The following is a 24,580-nucleotide window of genomic DNA, read 5'->3' as shown; positions in this document are numbered from 1 at the left end:
CTCTGCCAGAGTCTTTTCCCCCCACAGATTCACATTTTTCACTGCCAGCAGGGGTGTTAGCATGTAGAGTTCCCCAAGCTGGTACCTCCAACGTTTCTTGTGTTTAAAAGTCCCTAGTCTTTCTTGCTATCACCTCTTCTTCCCTAGAGCCTAGTCCTTTGGGCAAACTGCCTTTTCCTGACTTCTGGGAATAGGTCCTTAATGTCCACTGTCTTTTTTCTTGACCTACAAGTCCATTTAAAGCCACAGACCCTGACAAAGTCAATTGTTTTTTCCCAGCTAGTCAACAAATAGAACAAAACCGCATTCAGTAAAAGAATTCATTCTTAGTTCCCAAGCCAGGGGAGACATGTGCAATGATACTCAATCAAAGATCTATTGAACAATTCTGGATAATGGCAAAATTTGGAGACAGTCTACTGAGCAAGGTCAAATTATTCTAAAAGTGTATGTCTTTGAGTACAAGAATTGCCTTATTTCTATCTTTTTCTGATGCAGCACCCATAGCGGTGATTGTCATAGAGGACAGTGTTTTGTAAAATGATCTGGGTCGTTGTGTGACTGAGTGGTTGTCTTAGGCATCACTAGACACTTGCCATCTACCCTAGCAAGACCCAGTCAGGCAGACATCTGAGGTACCTTGTCTTGACATCTAATTGCTTTAAATGTCCCACCATGGAAATAATCCGCAGGGTTGTGGGACAGTCCAGAGGAATGAGTAAGTGCTTAGGCAATGAAATTGGACCCTGGGCTTGAATCTTGGCTCTCCTATTTTAGAGCCGTGTGACTCTGAGCAAGTCACATGATCTGTCTCAGCTTCAGTTATCTTATTCATAACATAAGGATAAACCACGCCTTGCTATGAGGTTGTTATCAGGATAAAATGAGATGATCATGCAAAGTTCCCAGCACATACTGTATAGTAAGCACACATTTATTGTGTTAGTATAGAGAGATTAAGACATAAGTCAATAAATGGCTTTATATAATCACTGTCTGATATTAATTCTGAAAGAAGCTGTAATCAGCACCAATCAAAGGGGTCATTTTGTAAATGAAGACAGCATGGTTGCATGGTGGTAGGGAGTGAATCTGTTTAGATTTACACACTCTCCCTGCTATATCCCATCAGGCGCATCACATTACGTGTCAGGCAAGGCTTGGGTGCAGTCTGTCCTCATGTTGGGCAGCATGTCTAGGTTTGTAAATGGAGTCTATTTTGATCCAAGTGTACTTCGCTCCTGCTGCACCACAAAAGAAAGGTTTCCTCCTTGGGGTTGCAGTGTTCTACCTAAACTAATACACAAAGCAGGAACATGTTCAGATTCATCTTCATTTTGGTGGTGGCCTTATTCCTAGCTGCTGAGGGGAGCCAGCACAAAACCAGAAGAGATTAATTAGCCCATAAACCCCCAAACTGCCCCATCTCTGTAGTGTCTTACATTTGGTTGCGGAGAGCTGGGATTTATACTGCCCTCGGACCAGCCGGCAGGTGGACCCATCCCCGTTGCAGACTCCACAGTTATCCTCCTTGATGGTGCTTCCCAGCTGGTGATCACAGCCGACAATCTAACAGGAAAGAAAGGTGTGTAATTCAACCAGGTGCCTATTGCAGGGATCCATCGTGAGGCCCATCACCACTCAATGACTCTCCCTTCATTTTTGAGGAAGCATAAAGCATGCTTCCCATAGAGGGGAATGAATTCAGCTGGAATTTCAATCAGGCTAAGGAAGAAACAAAAACAGCATAGACAAAGATGTTTTTAGAGTTCAAATATATAAACAGAGAGAAGGTTGGGGGGAGAGAGGGAGAAAGAGAGAGAGAGGATGGAGGCAGGCAAAGGAGAAGGTAAGGGAGAGAGGGAGAACCTAACCTATTGATATTATAGAGACTTAATTAAAAAATCATTCCCAGTGTCAATAATTATGATTCACTACAATTACAAAAATACAATCATGAAAGGAAAAATTTCATGGAAAAACCCATGAAAGTGGATTATTTTCATGTTCCATATTGTTCCTTTGATATAAGCTGTGTAGGGTAAGGGTTTGGTATGTTAGGTCCATTGATGTATTCCAAGCAACTAGTATTGTGCTTGGCAAACTGTAAGCGCTCAACAGAAATTTGCTCAATGATAATGGCAGGCGAGAATTCTACCACTGAACCACCAAGGCTGCTGAATGATAATGAAAATGGTTCCTTTTCTAGCTAGCACTTCAACTAAGAAAAGAGAAACAATCACAGAATGAGCTAACAAAAGCAAGATTATTGTATGTATGCATGGTGGGGGAGGATGGATGTTTGGGAGGGCAGCAGAGATAACTAATACTGAGGCCCTCTTAGCCTGCCTATGTCCTACCAGGCCCAATACAGATATCTCATTAATTCTGAGAATGATCATGTAAGATATCTCCATTTTATAGCTGAGGCCATGAATCTGGCCAAGGTCACTTTGCTAATAAGTAGCTGAGTTATAAGCACATCTAACAAAACATTTATGCTTGGTCCAAATCAGGCTTAACAAAATCATAAGCACTTATCACATATGCGGGCAAACTCATTTGTACTTTTACTCTTTCTTTTTCTTACTTACTTTTAACTTTTTCAAGTTAAAAAAAATTCAAATCCAAACTGTATCAAGTTGTACTTCTACAGTTCTAGTTAGATCTAGTATCAACAGACCTATTCTACTTCCAAATGACTTCCACTATTGTCTTTGATAAAAATAAAATGAGAACTGTAGTGGTATTTGAAGTGAACTGAAGTGGTATTTCCAGAAAGTCCACACCATTCATTCTGTCTTTCAAAAATCCAGTTATTAATATGACCTTTCTTTGAGGCTTGATTTTCCTTTTTGTACTTTTAATAATTGCAAACACGTGTTTAGGCAAAGGTTTGAAAAATACAATTATTTAGCATTGCATTATATATTTGCTGTATTTTTAAATGTGGTAATGTGTATTTTTTTATACACAGGCATATAGGCATCTTTTAAAATAAATGTCAAAGCAGTAATTCCTTCAACGATTGTACATTTTTTGAAATACAAAGATGTCAAGAAAACATAGTGCCCAGCTCTTAAATGGGGAGCAAGTTGGGCTGGTTCTGTCCTTAGGGGTTCATTGTGGTCAAGCTGCAATTCACCCCAATATGTTCACAGGCTGCAGTGAAGCCAATTTGGAATTCACCCAAGCTTCATCCATGCAAAGCCAACACATGCTGGCTTAAGACTTCATTGATGTGCTTCTATGGAGCTGGAGTAAGATTATTTTCAAAATTTTTATCTGTAGATGAATCCACATAGGAGCTGAGTAATTCCATATTCACTCGTATTCTGAACACAGTGTGAAATGGGCATGCAGAAGTAACTTATTTGCCACCATCACCAAAAAAATCATTTAATCATTTAGCCAACAATGATCAAGATCTGCCATGGGCCAGGCACAGTGCTAGGAGCAAAATCCAAAGGTGAGTTTAAGTACATAAGGGCCTACCCTCATGCGACTTAGAGTCTAGTAGTGGAGGCACATATTATTCAAATCATCACACACAATAAATGTAAAATGGTGATCATGATACAAACTATAAAACACAGATACATGATACTCTGAGAACAGAAAATATGGAGAATTTGATCTGGTTAGTGAGGCCAGAGAAGACTTTCCTGAAGAAGACTCTTTTGAGCTGAGATATGAATGAGGTTCCAGAGTTAACTAGACAAAAGGGAGGTGTTGCCGTGAGTTGTACTACACATTTTAGTCATGTGCAGATACCAGCTACTTAGAAAGTAACCCAAAACCAAAGTTGGCAAAAAACAAAAATGAAAACAATGTCAGAAGACTAAATCATATGATTGCTTTAGTAGGGTCAAATCCTTTGAAAAAAACAAACAAACATGGCAGTCCTAATTTCGGCAGTATTCAAAGAACCATTGACTCAGCTGTTGTTCTTTGGGGTTGGAAAGAGATGACCTTAATCTTACGAGATACTCAGCACTATGGAAGGATGATAGGCAGGGGGCATGGAAATTTACACTCACAGGTGTCTCAAATATAACTATGGTTTATTCCTTAAAGAGATTTCAGGTTTCTCAAAGGATTTAACTTTCTCTGGAAAATTCTTAATGGTCTCTGATGTCTCTAATGAAGCCAAATAGGAGATTACCATGAAAAAAATCTCTCTAATCCTAAAGATTTCTTACGGCTCCAAAGCCATTTTATGAAAAGAACAATCCCAACTTCACAGATCCAAAGTAACAATCTATTAGGAATAGAAAGTGACATACTTTAAGGCTAACTTGACCAGACCACCAACTTAGTGCCCTTGATGTAAGTTTATGGATCTGAGGATATGAATCAAGTGAGTTCTAACTGGGCATATGTTTAACTTCAGAATTGAAAAGACAAATATCTCCCTGACACACTTTTTCCCTCTTTGTATCAATTCCTTTTTAAGGTGCCAAAATATTCTAACTCAATTATTTTTAAAACAGGGAATACTTTATCATCAGATAAAATGTTCTTATTTTGGTCCAAGCGGAAAACTGTTTGCAGTTATATCAAGAAAATCATTATTGACATATCTCAGTCTGTCTCGATCTATTGATGTGGAATAATAGATTAATTAAAAATTAGTTCAACTGTTATTTTGAGAGCTATTATTAATAACAAAGAAAAAACAGAAATACAGAAATGGGTTTATTTGGCAGTAATAATGACAGATCGCTCTGTGCTTTGCATATACTACTATTTCTGACTAAAGTGCCCTTCCCCAGTTCTTTACCTAGCAAACTCCTATACATCCTTCAAATCCCAAATTGTCTCCTCCTCAAACAAGCCTTTTCTAGATTCCAGAGTTAATGGCTTTATTACTCTATGTTTCCTCAGCCATTTGTTCATAACTCCATGTGGCAGAGATTATTGGTCGCCACCCAACATCCATCTTCCCTATTTTTCTCAATAACAGAACTCCAATTTTATTTGGGGTGGCAATATGTCCTATTAAATGAATACATTTTTTCATTGGCTTTGTGACCAACTTGTAATTAGTGAATAAAAGTGGAAGGGTTGTGTGGGACTTCTAGGAAGACTACTTAAAAGAAGCTGACTTAGATGACCCCACCTGCCCTCTACTCTCTTTCCTTTCTGTTGGCTCCAGGTACTATTTTGAAAAATGAGACAATCCTGAGAACGAAAGCCTTGCAGTAAGGAGGGCGGAACAGAAAGAAAGAGCCTGGTTCTTTCACCTCACTTAGACCGATCACATCTTGAATTCTTTTTTTTTTTTTTTTTGTGAGAGAGTAAATCCTTTATGTGCTTAAGCCATTATTACTTTGGGGTTTCTTTTATATACACCCAATTTAAGTAGTTGTATAACTTATAATGAGTTTAATCTATTGATACGTCTGTTCCTATACCAGATCTTGGGTTATTTGAGAGCCCATGTTTCATTAACCTTTGTATTTCTGCTGTTTGGCACAGTGTTTGACATCTGACATGCACAGTGAATGCTGGTGAACCAGTGAAACACACAGCAAACATAATGGTTTGTTAATGAAGTCATTGTAGGTGACAGGTAAGCAGCCTTAGACTGCAGTCACTGATGACACACATGTAGACAAAAATGTGCATATATGTGCATATGTGTGCTTATTTATTTCTGTGTACACAGAGGAACAGACATATAAATGACAACTACAGGTCAAACCCAAATCTCTGTCCTCATGTACGAACAAGAATTACAGTAAAGGGCTAGTATTTTTAAGAAACTATTTCCCAAGTGCACCTATGCTCATTATTAGTGAAATGTCATGGAAGGCAATGTTCAGGTCACTAAGTTCCCAGACCCACCCCATTCTGGACAAAATATTAAAGTGAGATAATGACCACTCATAACTTTGGCAACTACATGGAATTTTTTTGTAAAGGGTGGAAAACTAGCTCAGTATTTTGACCTAATGTATTTTATTTGTATTCTGCTATTAGGTGTCAACTTGATACAGTGGTCTAACCTCCTCTGTATCCAGTGTTGCATTTTTTTTTAATAGAACTTTTATCTCAGGTGACATAAAAAGTGAAAAGCTCCAAGATGTTTTTGTTGTTTAAACACCATTAGTGGGTCATCAACTTTGCTTTGCTTTGCTATCTTGATTGTAGGCTTTTTTGCATATATATATACATATGTATATACATATGTATAAACACAGACATTCAGTCCTTCATCCTATTTTTGAGTAGAACATACAGATTTAACACTGCTGCTTTTTCTTTATTCTCCTTCAGGATTTACCAAAGGGAAGGAGGGGGGACCCCTCCCTATACAAAAACTAGGATGATAATATCCATTTATCCATTTATAACCATTATAATTGACTTACAGCATGTCATGTGGATTTTAGGCATCAGGACTATTCTGTGTGCTGATAGTAGTCTCTCCCTTAGTTTTACAGAGCTGATAGCAAGTGAAGGCAGACCACGAGACTGAAATTCTCTAGACACTGAAATACGTATAATAAAATGTCTTCACTAGGAGCCACAGGAAAAAGAAAGATTATCATCTGAATAATTTGGAGAATGTAAATAAACACAACCCATAAGCCGATACCATGTCCCAAACTGATGTGCTTAGATGGGTTCACACTGGCCACATTTCAAATGGTTTCCCATAAGGACCTCAACTTCTAGCATCAAATACTGAGCCAGTGATGTCAAGCTTTTCTTGGTCCAACACCATGAGGTAAGAAACTCTAAATCCCTTTATTCTCAGCAAGGGGAAAGACAAATATGGAAAACCAAATGCTGCAAATCTGATCACAGCTGCTCTTATTTATAATTATTTAATTCAGATAGAACTTTATGGGGAAGAGTGTGCTCTTCTATACATTATAACTCATTTACTATTTATGTTAATAGGGAAGATAATGTATCCTTAACCTTATCTTCAAAAGATTTAGATATTGATTTGTTTATGCTTTACCTTTTTCAAAAATATTTATAGCATATACATATAATACAAGACAATAAAATAAAAACAAGCCCAAATGGGAATATGGGGCAAAGAGGAAAATAAGTAAAAAAGAGGAGTTAAAGCCAGAAAGGGGAGAATTATGCAGAATACATACTGTGAAGTCCTACACATTTGCTAAATGGGGGTTACATATCTAGATATGAACCTCTTAGAAGAGAGGAAAACATGAGCAATTATAAGAATTACAGCATTCACTGGATCTTTTAGAAAATGTATAGGATAATGTGTTCCTTGTAGGAGACACTCAATAAATATTTATGTAATGAATGAATGACAAACTGGCTCAGGAGAATCATAATTACTCAAAGTACTGAAATCCTAGATATACACCTGCTGTGAGTTTTCTGAAAAAGACAATGCCATGTAACAGTGTCCCAATAACAACTCAGCAAATAAATACAAGACGTTTCAAAGAACTGGCTTTTCAGTAATCTCTGATGAACCCTAATAGTCAGGGAACATTTGGTAAAAGCAAATTTTAGGGAGCCAAAACAAATTATCCAGGTACAGAGCATTGTGATGGTCAGACAATCTATGAACAGACTTTATAACACTTGGGGCAAGGTTAGCAAAAATGTGCACATGTGCATCTATTTGTCCTGCCAGGACCCACGACAGACATTACTAATCAACTGGAGCATTCTTTGCCACTGAGATTTTATGTGGTTCCACATCTTCTATGACAGTGTACTCTAGAAGCCAAATTCAATAGACTATGGCTGTCTTTGGAGGAGACTACACCAATTTACTATTCCAGAGTCAGAGAAGTGAGCTGGTTGACCATCTTTTGGATGATTCACCACAAATATCTCTCTTAAAAATAGCATCTTTGAGTAGATGAACCATGAGAGACGATGGACTCTGAAAAACAAACTGAGAGTTCTAGAGGGGAGGGAGGTGGGAGGATGGGTTAGCCTGGTGATGGGTATTGAGGAGGGCACATTCTGCATGGAGCACTGGGTGTTATGCACAAACAATGAATCATGGAACACTACATCTAAAACTAATGATGTAATGTATGGGGATTAACATAAGAATAAAAAAATTAAAAAAAAATAGCATCTTTGAGCAGTGTGACGAAGAGGTGAGAATGACCCCTGGATTGACAAGAGCCCGCGTGCGGCCGCATCTCCACATCCAGGGCCTATATCCTGCTGCCATGGCCACCATGCCCAAGAGAAAGGCTGAAGGGGATGGATGCTAAAGGAGATCAAGCCAAGGTGAAGGATGAGCCACAGAGAAGATCTGCAAGCTTATCTGCTAACCCTGCTCCTCCAAAGCCAGAGCCCAAGTCTAAAAAGGCCCCTGCAGAGAAGGAAGAGAAGGTACCCAAAGGGAAAAGGGGGAAAGCTGATGCTGGCAAGGATGGGAATAACTGCGGAAAATGGAGATGCCAAATGGGACCAGGCACAGAAGGTGAAGGGGCTGGAGATGCCAAGTGAAGTGTATACATTTTGGATAACTGGGTACTCCTGGTGACTATACAGTTTGAAATATAATTTTTTATCATACCTTTTAAATACCTTTCCCTTCTAGTTTTGAGCAACTTCCTCTTGGTTCCCAGGAGGAGGAGGGATTCCTTGATGTTGACACACTTAGTCACCTTGGCACAGATGCCTCTTGGTGTGGAAAACCTAAAATTCTTTTTTTTTTTTTTGTCTTCTTCTCCCTCTCTGCCTTTACCATAGCCTTGACCCCCTTAAACCCAGAGATCTATTGGAAACTGACACCAAGAAATTGTTCCCAGTATGTCAGGCGATCTGGACTTTACAGTGTCTCCATGGAGACAGCATCCCCCAAAGAATTTCTTTTTTAGCTTAATAATTCAGGTTGATAATTCTGACATTTTCATTTCATTTCAGGGTCAGCTTATGAGAAGTTGTTAAACAGGGGCACCTGGGTGGCTCAGTCATTAAGCGTCTGCCTTCGGCTCAGGTCATGATCCCAGGGTCCTGGGATCGAGCCCCGCATCAGGCTCCCTGCTCGGCGGGAAGCCTGCTTCTCCCTCTCCCACTCCCCCTGCTCGTGTTCCCTCTCTTGCTGTGTCTCTCTCTGTCAAATAAATAAAATCTTAAAAAAAAAAAAAGAAGTTGTTAAACAATATGCTACATGTGAAATGTCAACCCTCACACTAAACTTTCCCTGTTCAGAGCTTCCAATGAAGAATTCATTGGGTTTTATAGTGGCTTTCTGACTTTGGTAGTCCATTGAAGAAGGGAGTGTGAAAATTCTTGTATGCTGTTAATGACTGCCCATGTCCTGCCTGAAATACCATGATTGTTTATGAAAAGTATCTTTAGTAAAGCTGGATACTGTTTGGCTTGGAAAAAAATGAACATTTTCTTAAGATTTGAATGATTTCAAGTACAAATTATAACACTGAAATTCAAAGAAAATAAACAACATCCCCCAAGGTAACACAGATGGAAACTAATAAAATCAAAACTGCAACTTGAGATTTTGGACTACAGGTTACAGTAGGATGTCTGTGAACCAAGATAAGACACACTAAATAATATTTATTATGGCAATGGTGAATGGTGATAACAAGGTTGATTATTCTTATGAAGATCACAGCTACCAGGGCAGGACTTAACTTATGCACGGGGATGAATAGGTAGCTTCATCTGTCCCATGTGACTTGGGAACACACACAGGAAGCAAATGGGAAGGTACAACCCCCTTCAATAGTCGTGCTTCACACCTCTCCAATATGAGAAAACAAAATCCCTGGCCATTCACAAAGGTGCTAATAGTAGTCCATGAGCTATGTTTAGTATTTTCAAAGCCTAATGGAAATATATTTACCTCTATAAAACCATATAAGGTACCCCAAGCCCCAACCATCTCATTATACAAATAAGCTGAATCCTGATTTTTATTGCCTTTATTTTTTACTTATACTCAGGTCTTTAAGTCATAAAATGGGGAAACAAATTATTACTTAATACATGCAGTGTTTTGAGTAGATGGAAACTTCCAAAACACAAGGCCCATAGGAAAAAAATAATAAAGAACACCTTTGTGTTACAAAGTTGGGAACCACTGGTTTAGTCCTTTGTTTGTTGTTCAAATACCCTTGGGAGGAGTAACACATGAAGTTGTTGATTATACTTAAATTAAACCGAACCAACTAAGCATAAGGCATTATGCTGGTTCTTATGGTGCTGTAGGGAATACACATAAGTAGTAGGCATGGTCCCAATCTAGGGTGAATGGGTTTAATCAGATAATTTCCTCAAAATAGGTGAGAACAAAAGAGGAGTAAGATCTCTAAGACTGAAGGTCATAGGGATATGGAGGTAGAGAAAGAAGGGAAAGCCACCTAGAGAAGAGAGAGTAAACTAGTGTTTGCTGAACACTTGCTATATATATCTTCTCACTTAATTCTTTTTTTTTAATTGAGATATAATTGATATATAACATTAGTTTCAGGTACAAAATGTAATGATTCAATATTTACATATATTGTAAAATGATCACAATAAATCTAGTTATCATTTAATTCTCCTAATATCCCTGATATTATCCTCATAATATCCCTGGTTAACTATTTTACAAAATAGACAATTTTTTTTTTTACAAAAATAAAATGGAGACTCAGAAGGGTTCAACAACTTGTCCAAGATCACATTTTTGTGAATTGGTGTTGCCAGAGTTGAAATCCAAGCTGAGTAGCACTATGTCATCAAGGAGTGATTCCTCTATTCCATGATGTATTGTGTTCCTCTTGGGGGTTAGAAGGGCAATGAAGAGACAGGAAGAATGAGAATGAACATGTTTCTGTCAGCCACAGCTTGTTGCCGAAAGCAACATCAGCCTACAGATCTAAGTACTAAGATCGAGCATCAAGAAAAAAGTGGGATCTTTGCATTCAGTAGGTTTGAAAATATATTTTCAATGGGCATGATTTCTTTTTTTGAGGGAGCAATTGAATTGGTTTAAAAAAATTAGTTGCTTTTTTTCAACAGCCACACACATGCCACAGGGAAATATTGGTAAATACCCACGGGCTATTAGGCCAAATGGAATGGTGTAGCTCTCCTATGCTCTAAAACACCACAATGTGAAAAAAAATATGTGAAGGTATTAATTCCCTTTCTTCCAGGCAAAGAGTTTCCAAAGGGATCATCCCAATACATGGCAGTTTCTCCTCTGGGTTTACCAATCACTGATAGGATGACCCAATTTCCTCTTGGATTCACCAGTCCTTACAATGGCCCACAAGCTCCTTTATCACCTGAGTTACCTCTGTGACTTCCTCTCCCTCTGGCTAACTCTCCTTGCGGTTCTGCAAACATAGCAAGCACTTTCTTGTCTTAGGGCAGCACTGGTTATTGCCTCTGACTGGAACATTCTTCTGTAGACACCTCTCAAGCCTCCTTTAAGCCTTTGCTGGAAACGTTCATCTTTTCAAGAAGCCCTACTTTGACCAGACCATTTAAAGTGGCATCCCAGGGGCGCCTGGGTGGCTCAGTCGTTAAATGTCTGCCTTCAGCTCAGGTCATGATCCCAGGGTCCTGGGATCGAGCCCCGCATCGGGCTCCCTGCTCGGCGGGAAACCTGCTTCTCCCTCTCCCACTCCCCCTGCTTGTGTTCCCTCTCTTGCTGTGTCTCTCTGTGTCAAATAAATTAAAAAAAAAAAAAGTGGCATCCCAGACCCAAGTTCTATGCTATTCTATTTTTTTTAATTCTATGGCACTCTTTTTATAATTTATTATTAAGCTTATTGTTTATTTTCTATTTCCTACTAGAATATACCACCACAAGTTCCTAGTGTCCAATAATATAACAAACAACTAATAAAAATTTGTTGAATGAATGAATGAATGAATGAATGAATTCTGTATATACACAAGGCCATAGGGAAGAGGGATATATTATGGTTTCAAAAAATTTTCCTCCTTATTCCACCCTAGAACATAACAACAGCTTCTACCACTTAAACTCTCTGCTACTAGTTCCAAAGACCAAAAAAGAGCTCTCTGTTTAAAAAAAAAAAAAAAAACTCTATGGCTACATCATTTTATAGCACTATAATATCCACTTTAATTTCTACTTGTCACTTTGCCTGCTATGTCTCTAGTCCTTTATCCACTACTTCAAAATTGCCTTGGGGTATAAATGTTTATTATTTTCGAATGAGTCTCCCTCTTACCTCTTTTCCACTAGGCACAGTGCTCTAGGCTCCACATCCTAGCTGTGACACCAACTATGACCTGGAAGCTCACTTTGTACTTGATCTCCTGAGCACCTGATTTTTTTTGGCTCTTCCTAAGAGACTCTACCTTGGACAGTCCGAGGCCTGACTCTTCCTATTACTCATCGTGAGCTCTAGCCCTTTGGCTGGTCATTTGGCTGGATCAGAACCATAGGCCTTCTCCACCTCCAACCTACTCATCCTCACCCTCATCAAAGAGTAGGGAGTTCAACCACCTCTGTGGTTAAAATCTAAAGGAGGACCCATTGCAATGAAATGTAACCAAGTGCTGTTTTTTAAGGGTCCTATTTCTATTTTCTTTACTATTTGAGCTAGAGGTATTCTCCTGTGCTTCTTATTAGCCTGCTTATCCTGCAGTTCTAGAGATGTTGGGCAATTGCCACTGGTTCTGTGGTGTTTATCTCTTCACATTATTAAGTAAATAGAAGAAAAAGGTATGTCCACGCTAGGGGTTCGAGACAGCTAATAGAAAGAGCGGTGAATTTATTAGATTGCAAATATTTTTAAGAGTTTTCCAGCACTGGGCGCCTGGGTGTCTCAGATGGTTAAGCGTCTGCCTTCGGCTCAGGTCATGATCCCAGGGTCCTGGGATCGAGTCCCGCATCGGGCTCCCTGCTCCTTGGGAGCCTGCTTCTCCCTCTGTTTCTCTCTCTCTCTCTCTCTCTGTCTATCATGAATAAATAAATAAAATCTTTAAAAAAAAAAAAAGAGTTTTCCAGCACTGCCTTTCTTGAGATCAAGAATTTAATCTACCCAATGGCTGGATAAACACACCCTGAAAGGGAAAAAGAGAATGGCTAAATCTTATTTCCAACATTTATTAAATTTCTTAGGTGCTCCCGATCTCATTTGTTTTGCTCCTTTCTTATTTATTTCAGGGTCTGGGCCAAATGCTTGTGTAAATTTATTCCTAAAAACATCTGGACTTTTTTTTCTTTGCATACCATTTTTAGTTAAATTTATTTGTCTAGTAGTCTTCAGCAGAAATTCTAAGAATTATCCTAGTATAGACATTTGCATGTACAGATACTAGAATTCATTCTCGGCACATGGTCAGTGGACTTTTCTTTAACAGGCTGTCTTCTTCCCTCCCCTGCTTCCAAAATTAGGGTGTCTGGAGAATGTGAAACAAAATTATACAAAGGCATGACCTCCGGCCTTGCTTCTGTCTCTTAGACTGTGAAGTACCCAAGAGGGAAAGTGTTGAATTTGGCCTCACTTCACATGGCATTAACTGTAATTCTTTGTGAATTGTGGTGACATCATGGTATACTTTGACATCACTGCTCAGACTCCCTTCTGCTGCTGGGCATACAATACATAGTTTTTGTTCAAACACAAGAGTCCTTTGTCGAGAAGAAAAGATAGCAGCTGGTCTTCTGCCCTGGTACAAATGTGGATCTTACTGGAATGTGTCTGTGAGGTAGGTCACCACAAAGTAACCATTCTGCTAGATGGTTAGAATTCACTCATACACATCTCTGGGAAATTCTGTGAAATTTTACATCTAAAGTGTTCAAAATTTCAGATGTGGCCATAATTCAACAAAATTCTGCATACAATAAAGCTCTCATTTACATGTTTGGATATGTTATCTGAAGTCAATATTCCCAAAGCAGTAGTATGCTGTTTGTATGGGTGTGTTAAGAATAGAGGTGAAGAGAAGGGAAAGGTAAAGAGAGACTTATTTTTCTCCCCAAATATTTTTTTTTTTTTAAGATTTTATTTATTTATTCGACAGAGAGAGTGAGAGAGTACAAGCAGGGAGGAGGAGTAGAGGGAGAGAGAGAAGCAGGCCTCCCGCTGAGCAGGGAGCCTGATGCGGGGCTCGATCCCAGGACCCTGAGATCATGACCTGAGCCGAAGGCAGACGCTTAACCACCTGAGCCACCCAGGCGCCCCTCCCCAAATATTTTCTCTTCCATTGTAACTTTCCAAGCATCTCAGATCCCCAGCCAGAAGGGCCTCCACCATTCCTTGGTTCTCAAATCAATTCCTGGTTACTTCCCAAAATATATTACATTATACTAATTTGAAGCTTCTGGATGGTGCTATTAGTGTTCTGATTCAAAGTCAGTCAAAAATGTCCTCAATTGATATATTTATTTCCTTTCCTTTTCCTGGGTTCTTCATTGCCATTTCTGTCCTAGAGGAAAGCCTGATAAAATTGATCAAAACAGACTTTATATAAAAACATCATCTGTTAACTACCTCTAAACTTCTGTCTCATATGACTATAATACTTGTACAAGGTAGAAATTTTCAGATCAGCTTGAGAAACTAAAGGTTGTGAATCTAAGCTTATTCCCAGAGGAACAAGTCATATCACAAAGTATTTGGATGGGATAATAAACTTCTTTTACTGAAGGAAAAAAAAATGAATGTTTTACTCTCAATGGAACAAGAGAGCTATGACATGATGCTCAGTTCTGCCACGAAGCTTACAGTTGTTTTCTCCTCTAGAAATTTTACACTGAAGACCAACAGGACCATAGTGCCTCATCTCAGCCTTTTATCTCTGGCCATTTCTTACCCTGGAACGTCCTTACTTCTTCTACATGTTGTGTAGCCCTAAGCCATGAGAGAGGCAGCATGATATCACAGGGGGAATGAACGACTCAACCTGGATGTGATGATTTATTACTTTTGCTTGAGTATATTGCACACCTTCAGTAGGAGATTCAGTTCTCTCATGACTTATAAGAGAATAATCAGATCTACTTTATATACTTGTTGTAAAGATTTCACATGATGGCTCACATAGAAAGATCTACTACAGGGCCTACCACGTCACTACCCTGGAATTTCTGGGACAGTTCTATTCTCAAATCTTCTATTTTATAGTCCCTGTAGTTATTGGGCCACGTGTGCTGATTTCCTTTGGGGGCATGTGGTCATTGTGCAAACGGGAGGTATTTGCTCCTATATGTGAAAATGTGTCCAAAGTTGGAAAGGGTGACTTTGTGATCTGAGCACGTGTAGCCTGGTTGTCCCACAGCTCTCTCTAGGTACAGAGTCAAGTTTGTAAAAGCTCTGGTCCATTTTAGTTCCTCTGGATTTGACAACAACAAATATAAAGTAAGATCATGACCCCAATCCTGCGGAAGAAATAGACTCTCCTTTAGAAGGTAGACCAGATGGAGCTTCACTGAATTTTATTTATTTCTTTTTTAACTTCCCTCTACCTTGTGAAAGTAGTCAATGAAATAGCAGTGAGCTTGGGGAATGAGAACTGGGACTTCTTAAGGATTCTGTTAGAAATGTAAAAAGCCCCTCTGGAATTGTTATGGAGTAGCAAGTCGTGTCCTCTGCAGCCCACTCAAATGAGAGGAGAATGCTTAGGATTCTTAAAATATCCTTCCTTAGCTCTCCACTTCTAGACCACTAACTGGTTAATTCAGGGCCACTTTCAAATATGGGTAAGGGAGGTACAATCACTAAATGTATTTGTCAACACAAAAGAGATTTCTCAAGTTCAGTCTTCTAAAACCTGAAGTCTGGGGAAAAATATATTTTCAGGGGGTAGAGAGTTTGGGGTCCTGTTTGCTCCATGGGAGTCTGCACCCATATGAATGTGTTAATATGACAGCTGAATGTAATGAAAGAAAGTGAGTACTCAGCAAATTCAATTGGTATAAGAAATATTCAAAATCTACTTTTAATGGGGAACAAACCTTGAATATGAATGTGCAAGCCAAAACAAATCAGTTAACTTTTTTTTTTAAAGGAAAAGTAGCCTGCTTGAAACTGGGAATTTAAAGTGTTTCTTAATCAGAATTAGCAATAAACCAATAAAATTGCAGTCATAAAGTCCTAAGAGAAGCACGGACTTGCTGATTTTTAATGGGCCCCAGATTTCCTGAGTCTAATGGAAGGTTAGCTGCTGGATGTGGTGACTGGATTGGGTGGGAAGAAGACTGATGGTTAAGTGCTTGGCTACCCTTTCAAACTCTATCAAGGCTTGTGAGTTCATGATAACCAGTTGTACTTTGCTGAGTCATTACAGTACTGACTGTGGCAAAAACAAACTGCCCCTTCTTTCATTTTAGACAAAAACAAGTTCACTCAAAGACTCCGAGATAAAAAGAAATGACTGCATACATTTTTCCCATTGAGAAAGATTAAGAAAATTCCACTAGCCACCCACTGGCATTCACAAAAATGAACTCTTATTCTTTCCTATAATAGTCTTAGTTTAAAATCAGCTGAAACTATAAATTTCAAATCTGACAGAATTCAACACTCAGCATACGTCTAATTCAAGAAACTTAAATTCACATTTAAATTTAGAAATCTTTTAAAATCCAAGTTTTTGTGAAAGTTATAATTGGTTTTTAGTCAGTTTTCTAAAATTGCCTAAAAAAAGAGCATAGAAATCTTACCTATGTGCTTATCTTCTAACTTCTGTAAAGATACCCAATTACCTGTTCAGTGCCCTCACCTTATTACTGCCTGGTCCCCCGTGGGTAAAGAAGAACAGAACTTTTCATGGCTCATGCAACAATCATAATTTGGCTATACTAAACCAAGTAACATTTCTTCTGCATGTATTATTGTATAAGTCATATAAATTTTGGACAATTGGTTTATATTTTTAAAATATGCAGTGTGTCCTTATCAATACATCCATGTGAATCTAAAATGGAAAAGTCCCCAAATTCTGCAAGGCTGGATCTACCAAATACCACATTTGCTAGAAAAACATGATTTAACCACTGATTTTAAGGTTTTCAAGTGCTGTCATGTCAAATGGATTCTTTGCATGGTTTTGACCTCATGCCATTTTCTACATTAAAATTCCACTTTTATTAAACTATTTTTCTGTAGGTGCAGGCATATAGCAAGGAATCACTTACTAAGATATTTATCAAAGAGTAGATGAACACATTTGTTAGTATCAGCATGATAATTTTTATGAGCATGGTGCTGCCGGGAACATGTGGGCATTGAGTTCTCAGGTGATTTGTAACCTCAATTTTTTAAATTCCTTCTAATGAAGGTGTCAAGACCAAGGACACATGGATTTCCTTTGTTGCTTGCCTCATCAAGGTGCGGTCTTCCCAGCTGAGGTCCATGAAGCCTCCTGTTTTTGTGGCTAGTGAATGGCAGTTGCATCAGAGTTGACAGGAAGGTAGAAAATACATCCTGTCAGCCACAATTACTCTTGAAGAGTGGGAAATTATACTAAGAAATTGTAGACTGTGCCAAAGGACACTTCTCACTTAAATCTGATGTCAAGAGGAGACAACAACAAATAACCAGCGAAGGGGGAAAGAATCACGATTCTCGGGAAGTGCCTACTGTGGGCAGGTAGTGTCAGGTGTTTTGCTGAGTTCATGAAACCTCACACGAACTAACTGCACAGATGACAATGCTGGGCAACTTCTTTCATCCTTCCCTTCCTTTTCCTGTCTAGAAAATGGCAGACTTGGTGTTCCAACCTCTTTCCGAAACATCATTCCTCTTACACTGGGTCACCTGATCCACCAGAGGACTTTTAAGTCAACAGTGTGTATATTCAGAGTGCAGGGAAGCACCACACATTCGTAGCAGCTGCTTCTACAAGGGCACACTGTTTTAAGACACAGTTGTTCAGCGAAAATTTGCACCACTCTGCTTCAAAACCTAGGCTACCACGAATCAATGTTCACTCAGTTTGTTTCTTAGCCCCAGCTTAGGGTATTCAAGAGGGGAAGATGCTTCCGAAGGGCAGTCTCTAGGGAGACAAAAACCTCCAAAAAAGATTCCAAGATTTTTTCCACTAGTATGAAAATAAACCCCCTGCAAATTTATTTTCAATGCTTGCCTGTAGCTTGGCTTTGGCACTAAGTCGGCTATTACCTTAAACAGAGGGAAAAACATCTCCAGTAGCAGTTGGCAAGACAAAGGGGAAGGGAGGAGGGAGGAGGGAGGTGGGAGAGAACGGAAAGAAACTGAACTCAGCCCAAACACAGCTCACATCTGGGCGGCCTAACCCAGCAGAGACCTCCCAAGCCCTGCCAGTGGCCAGTGAGCATGACCTCCATGTGAACTTTGCAATTGGACCACGCAGTGTCAGGAAGAAGAAAACCTGGGATGACACACTGCCAATTCTGTAGCACCCTGGCTTGAACACCCAGTTCACACAAATGGTACCTGCCTCTGCTTCCCCCACTGCGCCTGGGGTCAAAGGCCAACGCGTGAGGCAAGAAGGATGCGTTCTCATCAAAGCACCTTTACACACAGCCCTGACCCTCTCTGTTAAAGGCAAAATAAAAACATTTGGAAAGCATGTGAACAGAGTGTTTTCATATTAGTTTTTATCGGAGAACCTCACAGAATTCCAAAAAGTGGGAGCATTGGCAGCTTTAGCTCCAGAAATGTTCAAGATTCCTGTCACGGGGAACCACAAGGACAAAATGAGGACCATGGGAAGCGTTAGTTAGGTGGGAAGTTGGCATCCTGCTTGTGCTTCTGAAAGAGCATTTCTGTTTCTGGGCCTGAACCAAAAGCTGTCTACCCTATTTCTGTAAGAATTTCCTAAAGTGAGGGCAGAATAGAATCATGCATTGCTTTAAAGTGTATATACAGTCAAGGTTACATTCCGGGACCAAGTGCTTACCTGATAGTTCCACGAGTCCCACTTCTTTTGCAATGGGATTAGAACTTTCTTTTAGACATCACTGCTTTCTCAACTACAGTGCTAGCCATTGGGTCTCATTAGATCTTAAGAAAAAGGCTCCATTTTTAAGTGGTCATTTAAACTGCAGACGTGGATTCAGCCTGCCAAATGTGTACATGCTATCATAAATCAACACCCGCATACATAGCAGGCTGCAGCTCTCTGAAATACCTCATTGGTATGCAAAGAGGCACAGCTATATTTTTCTTTCTTTCCTGCAGACAGCATCTCACTATTTTCATGGTTATTCTCAGAGCTTGTAAGCAGCAGAGGGAGAAAAGGTAGGGAAGAATACAGGCTCCAGGAATTCCATGCCCAGACTTTTGTAAATTGCCTCTGAGAAGCTGAAGAAATTTCAGGGCCATGATCTCCATCACAATGAGCAAGTCCTTTACTCAGCACCCTTTATGGGTATTGTCCTAGCTGTTGGAGGGTAAACAGCTGAAAAGTCACAGCCATGCTTTAGAAAGCTTTATAAGCTAGAAGTATGGGTAGACGAGGAGTAGGCAGAGCTGGTGAGAATGAACAATGGTACAGCTGCTGTGGAAAGCAGTATGGATATTCCCCAATAAATGGAATATAGAATTACCACGTGATCCAGCACTTCCAGGTCTGGATATACATCTAAAAGACCTGAAAGCTAGGACTTGAACAGATATTTGTAGGTCCATGTTTGTAGCACCATCATTCCCATCCAAGTGCCCATCAGCAGATGAATGGATAAACAAAATGTGGTATATACTGTTAAATTAATTAAACAAGGAGGCCATTAGACTGAGGTGGCTCTAAATCCATGGCAGCCTACATAAGCAAACCCAAATCTAAGCCTATACATGCCTCAAGGTTACAAAATCAACACAGTAAGGATAATCAATCACTAACAGGCAACTAGGCTTTGAGTTTTAGCCAATCAAATAATTTCCTTTCTTTGTTTCTGCACTTTCTTTAAATAAGTCTCTCCCCTGGCTCCTGTGGGTGAGTGTTCCCATTCATGTCCAATGTGATGCTGTCTGATTCTAATTGATAAATGCCCAAATAAACTCAATATTTTTAAATGCCTCAGTTTATCTTTTTAAACAGTTCATACCACGGGATATTATTCTAGCTATAAAAAGGAAGGAAAATCTGATACATGATATAACAGGGATGAACCCTGAAGATTTTCTGTAAGTGAAATAAAAGACCAATATTACAAATATTGTATAATTCCTGTTATATGAGGTACCCAGAATAGTCAAATTCATAGAGACAGAAAGTGGAAAGATAGTTACCAGGGGCTGAGAGGAGGGGGAATGGGGAGTAACTGTTTAATGGGTATAGAGTTTCAGTTGGAGAACATAAAAGCATTGGGGGGATGGATGGTGGCAACCACTATAGAGCAACGTGTATGTACTTAATACCAGTGAACTTGAACTGTAAACCTAAGAATGGTTAAAGCACTAAATTTCATAATATGTATATTTTACCACAGACACACACACAGACACACACACACACAGGAGGTAGAAAAGCGACAGCACAAATAATTAATACAAAGATGGAACTGGATGAAGAAATACATGCACCTAAGTAAATAGGTGCTATGATGTTTGCTTGTAGTTGCTGAGAACACAACTCTGTAGTGATGTCATTACTGTAATACCAGTTGGTCCTGTTGGCCTTCTTCTATGTAGACATGGATAAAACCCAAGTGTTTGCACTCTCCGTTCTTCCATCAAGCAAATTTTATATGGACCCTACCATACCACACTGTTCAGTATAGAACAGTATAGGATAGTATAATATAGTGTAGTATAGTATAGCATAGTGTAGCAGAGTAGTATAGTATAGTATAGTACAGTGTAGTGTAGTATAGTATAGCATAGTGTAGTAGAGTGTAGTATAGTATAGTATAGTATAGTATAGTATAGTATAGTAGAGTGTAGTATAGTATAGCATAGTGTAGTAGAGTGTAGTATAGTATTAGTACGGTGTAGTGTAGTATAGTATAGTACGGTATAGTGTAGTATAGCATAGTGTAGTAGAGTGTAGTATAGTAGAGTGTAGTATAGTATAGTATAGTATAGTATAGTACGGTGTAGTGTAGTATAGTGAGGTGTAATGTAATGTAATGCAGTATAGTGTAATGTAGTATATAAAATAGGGTAGTATAGTGTAGTATAGGGTAGTATAGTATAGTTATGGGGCAGTACAGTATAGTGTAGTATAGTATAGCATATATAGTATAGTATAATGTAATATAGTTTAGTGTCATACAGGATAGGCTAGGCTAGTGTGGTGTAGTATAGAGTAGTATAATATAGTGCGGTGTAGGGTGGTATAGTATAGTGTAGTATAGTGGAGTGTAGTATATAGTGTAGAGCAGTATAGCACGGTATAGTGTAATAGTGTTGGAGCCAGATGGATCTGAATGTGAATGCAAGCTCTTACTTACTAGCTGCATGACCTTGTCCATGTTCTCACATCTCTCAGTGTCTTGGTTTCTTTTGGAACACGGTTCCAATCACACTTATAAAAGCTGTTATGAGAATTCATTATAAGAATGTAAAGCTCTTAAAGTTTACCAAAGGGAGAAACTCTTACTACCATTAATTATAATGACAAATGTGGCTGTGGAAGCTGAAGAAATGAAAAAGGCAAGAAAGTGGATACTAATGTGTGTTTTTAAAAATTATTCTCTGAGGCGCCTGGGTGGCTCAGTCGTTAAGTGTCTGCCTTTGGCTCGGGTCATGATCCCAGGGTCCTGGGATTGAGCCCCATGTCGGGCTCCTTGCTCAGCAGGGAGCCTGCTTCTCCCTCTCACTCTGCCCTTCTCCCCTGCTCATGCTCTCTATCACATGCTCTCTAATAAATAAATAAAATCTTTAAAAAATTATTCTCTGCTATTCTCTGAAACTCAAAAATGGAGCTCTCATTTTACATAAAAATATTATTATTCATTATTCAAGTGACTTAATTTGCCCCCTCAGAAGTTGCCCGTTGGTCTAAGATAAAGAAGGAAGATGGGATTATTCAGAGAGTAGGTATCAAAAACTCAGAGAGAATTCACCACCATGAACACATTGGTTGTGCCCTTAGTTGGCCGCCTAGTCTTGCTGTTCCTCAATGTCTGACTTACTTATCTCCATGTGTCAAACACCTCTCTGTGAGGAAGAAAAGTTTCAACAGACTAGATATAATAACAGATTCCCTACAGGAACATACTCCTTTATCAATATGGACAGCTGAGAATTGTCTGTCTCTATTTGTTTGAATGGGAGAATAAAAGGTCTTATGTACTAGCTTTGGGGTACAGATGGGACCGGTTTCTCATCAGCCTGGGAAGGGTTGATGGAGGAGGTGAGATGTGAGCTGTGAACTAAGGAATGGCAGGAGTCCTTTGGAACAATAAAGGCAAGCTGCCAAGTCCCCCCCAAATCAGAAGCAGACTAGAAGGCTGGCCTGGGGCTTGAAGCCAGGTGGGTCCTGATTCTAGTGCTGGTACTGTGCTAGACACATTCCTCCAGGCTGCACACCAGAAACTCCTTCCTTAAAGCCCCACAGAAGTCTTGCTGGAATCCATTAAAACATTGTTTGAACCCTGGTGAACTTTTGGCTGAAGAAGAGAGGAGGCTTATGTTTGCAGCAGAAGGTTCATCTTGTCCTAGTACAAAAAGAGTTTAGTATGAACCAAGACAGAGGTTTTCCATGGCTTGTCTATCAATATTAACTTCTGAGCATTTCCAGCCCATCAGATTCACCCAAAGGATGAAAGATGCACCTCACTGTCCGGGGAACAGAACAACTCAGGGGGTACCTACTCTCTCATAGACAGCAGGCAGTAGCAAAATCATATCCATTTATTAACCAGGAAGAACATTCTTTAATGCACGAGCCCACACTGTAGTACCCTGTTAGAATTACTAATCATCATGGAATATGGTAGAACTTTAATGCAACTTGCAGAACTATTGCCTTAAGAAATTATTTCCTATTAGGGGAAAAGATCTGGGATATTTCTCAGACTGAATCTCGAAACAACTAAAGTTCTAGACTTTTGAAAGTTCTAAGAGCCTTTGTCAATACTTTTACTATATCTCACAGAAGCTTCACACACTCAATAAAATCTACTTTTATGTAGATGGAATCCCTGATTTAGAATTATACAAATAAAGAAAAATTTATAAAACTGTCACCATATCCACGGTCGTATATAGCATCCCTAAGAAATCCCTAGTGGCCATGACCGAATTAGCTGTTCCATCCCCTAGCCATGGCTAATCTGTTCAATAGTAGAAACACCTAGACTAGACCTGATTGTCTTTTCTGGGATTTAAAAAGTGACTGGAACAGAGAAAAACAGAAGTCTTCCTCCAGATCTATGAACATCTGTAGCTGAGGGCCTCAAAGCTGCCTTAGTTCCTATGCTTCTTAAAGTCGGGCTCTTTGGCTTGTCCTTTGATTCTAATCCCTTAGTAACTGTTTTTCTGAATAAAGAGTTGATATTCCTATCACTGATCCTATACTTTCAATAATCCCCCCTTTTGAATTTTGATTGAGCAGAATACATTTCTATTGCTTGTAACCAGAAGAACTTTAACAGAGAGATACATATTTTGCTAGGAGGGGACATTTATTTTCCTACCCTGAAACTAAGTGTATAGAAGGAAACTCTGTTAAATGTTTATTCCCAGCATTTTTAAAAGGGGAGAGAAAAAAAAATCAAAGGAGTTAAAGGTTTCAAGAAATCCCATAGAAAAGAAATGAAAGTGAAGGAAAATAATGTCAAAGGAAACCAATAGTAAATCTACAACATTCTGGATTTAAAAAGCAGTAGGCTTTAAAGACAATACAAGGCTGGAATCAAGGGGAAGAAAGATAATATAAGATATATAATTTCAAGAATGGGAAATTTCACTTTTTCCTTATTTAAAATAACCTTCAGCACAAGTTAAGTATGTATTTTCTTATATTAAGGTTTTAAAAAACTTGAGTAGGTGCTCCTTACCTGATATTCAAATGTTCTTTTTTAAAGCCTTTAATGGGACCTCAAACCAACTTAGAATAAATTTTCACAAGTGTTCCTTTTATGCAAGAGGGTGGCTATATGCATTAGCTCCTGAGCTATTCCTTAGCTGAAGGATAAAACCAGAGTAGAGGAAGCCTCACCAATGATAACCAAGCTTCTCCCTTTGCCTCTTTCTGACAGAAGCTGGAAAACTGGTGGTCCATAGGGCCCCAAATTTTTGGCATCCGGTTGCATATTCTTATAGGCCTAAAATTCAGGAAGGGTTACTTGGGAGGGAGGTAAGATTCTGCAAGATGGTATGATAAAATGAAAAGTACAAGTTTTAAAGTCTGACACATCGGTGTTCAAATCCTAACTCAGCTACTCACAAGCTATATGACCTTAGGCAAGCAAATCAGCCCTTTGTGTTATAGATGGCATTCCTGTGAGGTTTAAATGATAGGTCAGGTACTTGGCACAGTGTCTGGCATGGTTCATGCTCATATATGAGGTAGATTATTTTATTATTCTTACAATTACCATGATGATGATGTTAATTCCTTCCCCTTGTACTAGAAACATCTAGCCTATGTATCCTTTGGGGAAGGGTCAGAGATACAGATAGCTGCAGAGTCCAGGCTGCTCAGGTAGCGAAGGAGGCTTGGAAGTGTCCACGCCACTTCA

At 39.2% G+C, this 24,580-nt stretch overlaps 1 protein-coding gene and 1 pseudogene across 2 annotated transcripts in view; one reads left to right on the top strand and one right to left on the bottom strand.

The window, feature by feature from the left end:
* Positions 1–24,580, bottom strand: part of ADAMTSL1 (ADAMTS like 1) — a 939,419-nt gene that overhangs the window by 252,010 nt on the left and 662,829 nt on the right. For both annotated transcript variants that reach the window (XM_064579938.1, XM_064579939.1), the window contains one exon: positions 1,443–1,569. In XM_064579938.1, coding sequence (XP_064436008.1) covers positions 1,443–1,569 — 127 coding nt within the window. The remainder of the gene's footprint in view (positions 1–1,442; positions 1,570–24,580) is intronic.
* On the top strand, positions 8,196–8,469 carry LOC123849667 (non-histone chromosomal protein HMG-17-like; annotated as a pseudogene).

This window comes from Mirounga angustirostris, unplaced genomic scaffold (assembly GCF_029215605.1).
Source record: "Mirounga angustirostris isolate CCGP_5_RB_7025 unplaced genomic scaffold, mMirAng1.0.hap1 SCAF_15, whole genome shotgun sequence".
Lineage (NCBI taxonomy): Eukaryota > Metazoa > Chordata > Mammalia > Carnivora > Phocidae > Mirounga > Mirounga angustirostris.
Note: the sequence above shows the minus strand (reverse complement) of the source record. Positions and strands in the feature narration are given on the sequence as shown.